Genomic DNA, 8,735 nt, shown 5'->3' with positions numbered 1-8,735 from the left:
ATGGCGACGCCCAGTGAGCTGTCTCTCGAAGAGATTCGCCAATATATATTGGAAAACGGGGGTACTGCCCGCAATCACGACGTGGTGAAGCACTTCAAGAAGTTCCTCACGGATCCGGAAACTCGAGGTACGTTGAAAATCCTGTGCATATCGTGGCCGAGGTAACTGTCTCGTTCTCGCAAGGTGTGACCCTGATGTTACACGGTGTGGTGTGTGTAAACACGGGACAGACGTTAATAGCAGTCACACCCGTCGTCAAATCTAACGACAGCTAGTGAATAGTGGGCAAATTTACGTTACAGTGGGAGCACGGAATCGTTTCAAGGAATATGTAAACACCCTGGCAACTATAAAGAACGAAGAGGTGCGTCATCGAGTAGCAATTTCCTTCCGCCTTGACAGGAGCGACTTGTTGCGCGTTGTGCGACGTTGCCGGCTTTTTCCTACGCTCTCGCGCGCGGTTTTCATAGACGAAACTTTGCGTTATCTGCAGAACTTTTTTTCTTTCTCCTCGACATGCTTTATTTACGTCCTCTCAGATATCGCGTGTTGTGTTCATTCTTATGGTACATTACCATTCACCTCTCGAAATTCGTACAAACCAATGTTTAACGTAGTTTCACGGACGTTCTAGTAACGAATTCGCGTGCGTCGTATCTACGTTTAATTCTATCGCGTAACATATCGCGTTTCGAGAGTTTCTTTATGTATCTATGCAAAACTATTCGGTGCAGGGTGAGAAATATTTGGTTTTGAAGAAGAAGTATCGCCAGAATCCCGTCGAACCATTGTCCACGGAACAAATCGGATCACCGATCGTCACTCCTGACCTAGCCACCCCGGTTTCTCCTTTACGTGTTCCACCACCTTACCGACCCCCACCTCCCGCCCCCCTCAGTCCTCCGGGGAATAACTCGAACACGCACCGCGAGGAGTCGTGTTCGAATTTCACCCGCGACGAGGCCTGTATCAATGCGCGGAAAAATGGCGTTGAACGTGTCGAGACCGGATTTTCAACGTCGTCGCCTCCCGTGCCGCCTCGCCGTAAAAGTCAAGATAAGATCAAGATCGAGAATAAGGAGAACGTCGACAGGAATAGGGGAGGATCAGAGGCGGTTATCAAGGTGAGTTTTTTTTCCCTCTCTGTATATATACGTGCACATAGGCTTAAAAACGAGGAACGTGAAATCTTATCGACATTACGTTGACGTGAAAAAGGTTAGGTGAGAGAGTGGAGGGGGAGGAGAAGTATCGTTAGGTAGATGGCGTTAATTAAAAGTGAACAACGATTTTTCTCATGTTCTCGTAACTAGGATAATTCCTTCGTAACAACGTGATCGTATGTCGACAAGTAATTCGATCAAATTTCACGTTCTTTTTGTCCTTTTTTTTTTTTCCAACCCACATGCACGCCATCGTAGTGTATACGTATATGTATGTTATGCTGATAGTTTGCTGGTTGAGGCCGTACATGTAAATATAAATGTGCAACCGATAAAATGTTTGAACACGTTTTCGCTTTATCGCGTAATTACCGAGACCAGATAATTTTGGTATTATTGAGCAATAGTGTTGCGTGTGTACACCGTTTGGTTATGTAGAAAGGTGTCCACGGTTACAGTAAATGTCACTTAAAGCTGGCACGATAGCGAGCGTAGTATGTATACAGAAACTGGTGGTGTTTCTAATTCTGCATCGAAAGCTTCAACGTCCTCTGCAGTAAAAGAAAAGATCGAACCTATTTCCTGCCATTTTTCGAACGTAGTCCAAAGTGATCTTGGCATGCTTAGTGTATTATCTCGCTTGAATTAGTAGCATGAACATCATCTCCACTGTGTATCATCGTGTCTCAGTAGTAGCCAGTCGAATTTCCATATTCTTCGCATCCTTTATTTACTTCCTCCATTGTGCTGTTTCTGTCTGTTTTGTCCGAATGTTGCGTTACGGTTTCTCGCCTTGAATCGCAGTAGCTGGGCGTAGTAGAGCGAGAGAGAATCCTCGGAGACTTGACAAATCTCGCGATATTAAACGTGCAGGAAGATGAGGCTGTCGCGGCGAATCCGGGCTCAACCGAGCAATTAAGCTTCCGCGAGCGGATGCAACGTTTCAACCGGATGGCCAGCGAGACCGATCTCCAAGGCAGGCCTAATGGTTCTGTAACACCTACTAAAAAGCGATCAGACAAGGTAACCATCTTTCTACTACTAATAAGAAATTTTCTCCCTTATTTCACATTCTCGTCGAAATATTCTCTTCCTCGTTCGCGATAATCATTTTTCACCGTTCCTTCGTGGAAATTACGTCTTGTTGCCTGTTCGGTTCATTGACTAACAAATTGTTGCGAGCATTCCTTGCGCCGCCTCGCGGTACATTCCGCGCTACAAGGTGCGCCCAGGTAGAGGCTGCCTAATCGCGATCGGTAATCGTTGGCTCGAAATAACGGAGCTGGAACGATTGCAAAATATATCACGGGAAAGTAACACGTGGCTGACGTGAGAGAAAGAAAAAAGGAAAAGCTTTCTGGTATAACAGAGAAACGCGTGGTAATCACGGGAATAATGGATATTGATATCTATTATTAATACTGCAACGTGTATTCTATATATATATATATATACATACAGCGTTTGCAGCTAATTATTCGAACAACCAACGAATGTACACATTGCCACGCGTCGGTTTCGAAGCGAGTTATTAAATGTAGAGAAACGGCGTAATCGCGCGGCTAATACTCCGACATAGTCCCCGGTGTATAAGATATCGACAAATTACTTTGCTCTCCTAACAGAAAGCTTCTACTATCCGGCCGTGATCTTCACGCGGATGTAATTCATGTGAGAACACGCGTGAACCGGCTCCCCGGCTATAAATAAGTATCTTTTATTTCCTCGAGATAAGGATCGGCTTAATAACACCAGGCGGTTTTTAAACGTTTTCGCCTTCAAATCATAACTACCCATCTGCGGGTGCTTCACGCTTGACACTGTGAGTTATCGGTTGGAAAAAAAGCGAACGATTCGTTCGGCGACGACGACAAAACCGGAGAGGGGCCCTCGATACATCGAATAATCCACACGCGAGGATACGCGTGTCCTTTTTTTTTCTCTATTCTTTTCTTTTAGCGAAAAGGAAAGGGACGCGGTTGCGTACAGGTCTGACTGCTCATCTTGCATACCGAATAGACTACTAAGAATCCTTTTCTCGTATCCTTTACACGCGCGCGCCTCCCTCTGCCAGCTCTCTCTCTCTCTCTCGTCGTTCTTACGTGGATTTCTTCGTTTCTCCCTATACCCTTTCTTCGTCTGTCGTTTGTTCGTGCGCCGTTTATCGCAGCGAGCAATATCCATCGCATTTGAATATCCTGCGGGCGGTATCTCGCGTACCGATCAGGATGTTGCGTCGATGTTGCCGTAAATCATAATTAGCCGCGCCTGAAAATTAAAAGTGGAGGAGGCGGACGCTGTGGGAGAGCGGGGAGGGAGGGAGCGAGCACGAGAAGAGGAGAGGTTCTTTTCCGCCGCAAAGCGCGCACCGCTCGTCCTTTACTCGCTCGATTCTCCATCATAATTTCGATATGTTTATCGTGCCGAACCGATTAAAAGGACCGGCCACGTGGAACCCTCCACCCAAGGAGTATCGCATAGTCGGAAGGAAGGAGCCCGCCGACGTGCAATTTACTCGCGAGTACACGCTTTAATCATTTCCGACTGTCTACTATATTTTCTTGAGGATTTTGCGCAACAAGTGATCTCCCTCTCGAGAGGCAGTCTTTCCTTTTTTGCAACAATAGAACATTGCCTGGGTGAGCTGTTATCTGTGTGTGTGTCTGAATGACCAGGCTTGACAATGGAGCGATTAGGACGCTCGAGGGCAAAATTTGGCAATCTTTTTCTTAGGTAAATATTGGAGGAACTTTTCTCTCAGGTAAACATTAGACGAGAAGTCAACTTTTTCGGGGGACTTTTTCAGAGTAACTTTCAGCTTTTTCCTTCAATTTTTGAAATCTGGAAAAAATTGAAATTTTTAAGTTAGTAGCTAGCTACAGAAAAAATTCCCAAATTGTTACCTCAGGGTGGTAGGTAATCTTCGCCGAATTGAAAGACAGAAATTTTTGAAAGATATATTGCAGAATGGAGGAGATATGTTTATTACATGTTCTCTGGAAAAAATTGATTTCTTCAATTTTTGAAACATAAAAATGTTACAAAACGGAGCAAGTTATATTTACATTCTCTGGGGAAAAATTGAAATTTTTAAGTTAGTACTTAGCCGCGAAAAAAGTGTCCCAAATTTTTACCTCAGGGTGATGAATCCTCTCAGCACTTAATCTAGTGTAAATTTGACCGGAAACACCACTTGGAAGCACGTCAAAAGACTCACGGGTGGCACGTGGTCCTGACGAGTAATTATTTATTATTCAGCTGTCATCATCTATTTGCGGCGGTCCGTCTTTCATACACGAATCCGGCTAGTTAATTTTTATTAGCGGTGGATAGGGTTTCGGGATACGCCGGGAGAATCCTCTCGCCTCCGGACATCCTGTAATCTCTTGGGAGCTCTCGAGAGGCCAGGCAGGCAGGTCGGAGCTTTCTTCGCGGTAATTATCATGCGGCATGGCCACAGTATTCCGCCCTTCGCATCCCTAATGAGATCCTTCGTCTAGCGTTGTGTCGCGTGCCGCGTCGTTTGCCGGCCGATCGCCGCATCAACACGTTTCACGTAATTTTCCGTCGTGCTTTCCACGAAACCCTCGTTATGGCCCATTGAATGCTGCGGCCGCGGTTACGTGTCGATGAATGCTTATATCGCCGTGACGTCGACTATTAGGGAAGAACCCATGGGAATCGTGATCGAGAGATCTCCCAGCGGTATTCGATTTTTTTCTTTCATTTCTATCTTCTCCTTCGTTTCTCGGTTGTAGAACTTGTGTTTGCGTTTATTGTGTTTGTCACGTGGACGATAAGGACTTTGTGGATTTAAAGAGAAAATAATTAATTGTGAGAATGATTATAATTTCTTTGAACGCGGGTAAGATTGCACTTACGATTTGAACTTTTGGGAGACTTGTAATAAATGATTTTAACACTTACAGCGTTTACTACCGTATTAACTAGGAAATTTACGTTTAATCGAGGAGTTGGAATGGTAAACGATAAAAGTGCCAGAGGTGAAAATATCCAGCGTTTACCGCCTTTGTAGATTTAGAGGGGAAAGTAAGTGGCTGTGAACACTACTGGCACTTTCGTCCTTTTAATCCTCACCGAAATTACCACTTACGATTTTACCTTTATCTCGCGATAAACCTAAAAGCTGATATAAATTATTCGCATCGTTCTTCCCTAAAAAAAACGATTCCTGAATTTTTCCAACACTTTCATCCTTCACCACCCGATTTAAATTCCTCAATTAACACCGAGGTTGTACAATAGAACTGCACACAATTCAGATTTCGAACAGAACAATTAACACTGCAGTCCCGTAGTCGCAGTTGTACCGAAATATTAAAACGACGCGAACGAAGTTAATGCGGTTATTCGTAGTCACTGTGCTTCGGGTGCTACGTGGACCTTGCTCGTTTTTATGTAAATCCGCTGAAAATGTGGGTGGTAAAGAATACTATTAAGAGTTGTATCTCCGTGAGAATTTTCGTAATCGTACCTACCTTCCCTTTCCGACGAATAATCACGGTATTCATACCTATGTCAAAACTCGTCCTCCTTTCAAAAAAACTCTCTCGTCGAGCGTTACACCAAAAACGAAGAAACTCCGCGTCTGTTTTTCCCTCGTTTTCTTCTCCAAAAACTTCGCCTCAACTACGAATGCCTCGAGTGTTGTTCGCGATACGATGTTACAAGAAACCCGCCTTTGCTTCGACACCTCGAGTAGAAGTAGGAGGAGGAGGACGCGTTCTAATTAGGATCACGCGTGTTCGCCTCTTCCACGGGCGAGTCTTGTCTGGTGGTACGTCCTCTGTTCGCGAAACGAGAAAGACGGAGACGAAGGTAGGAGATACTCATCGTAAAGGCAGCTAACACGGCCATGCCGAACTTGGAATTTCTCTCGTATAGTTCCGCATACATTAGGGACCCTCTCGTAGGAAACTTGCAGGGTAGTTTGCCTCCTGGCGAAAGGAGAGAGGAGCTAGCTAGCTGGCTGCTCCTCTCGGAGAGCGCGCGCCGCGCTTGAAGGACGAGCACCGCCACGGACGAGGCTGGGTCGAGGGTGTAAACCGCACAAAGTAATCTTACAGAATGTATATGCAAAGAGGTTCGCCGACGGTGAACCTTGCTGAGGGGTTGAAGAGAGAGAAGGGCACAGCTTGCATGATCCCATCCGCGACAACACCGACAAGACACCCCCAGAGGCAAACTTACCTCATAGTTCGAAGACTCTTCGACCTTTGCACGCGCTATCGTCCTCGTCGTTGCGATGCTTTTTATCCGGAGACCCTTGCTCGCTCTCTTCTCTCTCTCTGGCTCCGGTTTAATCAATACGCGCCTCGTGGAGACTGTTACTCGGCGTTGCTGTCGATAATCACGGTTAAAATAGGTTTCTGTGGGAACGAAGGTAATGGAGAGGGGATTGGAAGTTTGGCGAGCGGGATGAAAGAAGAATCGAAGCTGTAGGATGAATAGTTCGGCGAATGAAAATTAGGTTTAGATCGTCGAAACGTACGGAGAGTTTGGGGTTGGGGGGTTTTCGGCTTCGACGAAAGGGAGGAAATTTTTGCGTATTAACGCGTTTCATCTTAGCCGCTTATGGACAGTAATAAAAAGAAATTTGACGATTTTTGGAGATTAGTGTTGTCTGAGACGCGACAGAGTAAATTTAGAAGTTAGACTTTCTATATTTTCGAATCTCAGAATCGTCCTAATCGCCCTTTTCGAAATTTAGGAAACATCCTGTACATTCGCACAATACTTTCGACATTCGAGGTTGAGCAACGTTATCGACGGCTTATTCTTCCGTATCACGCCAGCAAACTTGTTCCCTTAATTAAACGAACCTACTCTCTCGATAGGAGTGGCAAATGATAACGTTTCGCAATTAGGAAACTTGTCTATGTTCGTACGTAATCAAAAGTAATACAACATGTACGTATTTCTATAAAGAGATTAAAAGATTGCAAATATTCGACGGAACCTAAACAAACCAGCGTTAATGCACGTCAATCGGTTCTATAATAATCGGATGTTCGTTTAATAACCGGTCGAGATAATTACAAGTTGCCCCGGTACCGTTCGTCCGGATAATAATTTATCGACGTTACGAGAGAAGGGTATCTCGTGAAGATCGACGGACGCGATGATGCGCGACCCAATTTCCTTGGCGCCATCGGGCACGGGGCAAATTCACGCGTACAAACGCCTCTCAGACGCACACGCTGCGCGCACCAATATAAACAGGCTTGTCTACAGGAGTAGTTAGCACCTACTGTTCCCTGTGCACCAGTGCTAGATACGCCTAACAGGTCCGCCGACATTTATTCCAGCCTATTACGAGTTAATCTTGGAAGCATACACAGCCGCGCATTATCATTTAAATTGGTCCCGTTCTACACGCGCGTTAAATTTGTTTGCTCAGCCTTACCGCTTCGCGGAGAATTCTTTATGTCTTTATGTGAAATGTAACTGTACATATATATTGTACGTAACAGTTGAAGAGGTGGAAAATTCGTGTAACGTGCCTATTGTTCGTATATAGAGATATACGTGTGTGTCTACCTTTGTTGGGATGAAGGAATTGTAGATCGCCCGTTGAGACAAGTTGGAACTTTTAAATTTCCCGCGCTCCGAATTTAACATATGACTAACAATTCGAACGGGGTTTTAATTTCTGGCCGGGACGAATGGGATTGTGTGTATCTTAGTTGGAACGGAGGAATTTTAGATCACTCGTTGAGACGAGTTTGAATTTTCAAATTTCCCGCGCTCCGAATCTTAATTGGAACGAAGGAATTTTAGATCGCTCGTTGGGACGAGCTTGAATTTTCCAATTTCCCACGCTTCAAGTCTACCTAGTGAGTAACAAATTCGAACGGGTTTAAAATTTCTACTCAGGAGAATGGAATTATACGCAGTGCGTTTCAGATCTCTCTTTGCGACAAGTTTGAATTTTCAAATTTCCCGCGCTTCGAATCCATCACATGACTAAAAACTTCGAACGCGTTTATAAATTTCTAGCCAGAACGAACGAAATTATATGTACACCTTGGTTAGAACAAAGAAATTTCAGATCACTCACTGCCTCAAGTTCAAACTTTCAAATTTCCCGCGCTTCGAGAATCCATCAAGCGACAAACAAAAACCGAACAGGTTTACAAATTTCTATTCCTGATGAATGGGATTCGGTTAACTACCGGGAAGCAAAATCCCCGTATATTCACAACAGGTAGAACCGCACCGAATCAGATTGCTTGATTTCTTCCTGCTGTACATACATATTTATATACGCGCCATTCAGTCGGGGAGAGACTGGCTTCGTTCCGCGGGTGTCCGTCTCCCGTAGTGACAGTCAGGGAGTACGTCGAAAACTGATTGTGACTGTCACGATAGCGAACGAGTCTCCACCCTTCCGGGTCATGGCGTTCTTGGTGGTCCGGTTATGGGACAGGGATTATTTCGTGCCGCTTAACTGTCACTCCGCGCGATGACCTTCCGTTGACAAATTGAACGAATCCTATGTTCGGTAGACGTCGTGGGAGACTCTATCAAGTGGTTATATAGAAAACGAAG

The 8,735-nt window shown here is 45.0% G+C and overlaps 1 protein-coding gene across 1 annotated transcript in view; it reads left to right on the top strand.

Moving 5' to 3' along the window:
• Window positions 1-8,735, top strand: part of LOC108573519 (ankyrin repeat domain-containing protein SOWAHC) — a 144,125-nt gene continuing 135,390 nt past the window's right edge. Inside the window, exons 1-4 of the mRNA XM_017935980.1 lie at window positions 1-127; window positions 303-364; window positions 735-1,124; window positions 2,037-2,186. Coding sequence (XP_017791469.1) covers window positions 1-127; window positions 303-364; window positions 735-1,124; window positions 2,037-2,186 — 729 coding nt within the window. The remainder of the gene's footprint in view (window positions 128-302; window positions 365-734; window positions 1,125-2,036; window positions 2,187-8,735) is intronic.

The sequence above is a fragment of the Habropoda laboriosa genome, unplaced genomic scaffold (genome assembly GCF_001263275.1).
Source record: "Habropoda laboriosa isolate 0110345459 unplaced genomic scaffold, ASM126327v1 scaffold153, whole genome shotgun sequence".
Taxonomy (NCBI): domain Eukaryota; kingdom Metazoa; phylum Arthropoda; class Insecta; order Hymenoptera; family Apidae; genus Habropoda; species Habropoda laboriosa.
This window is presented reverse-complemented; position numbering and strand designations above follow the sequence as displayed.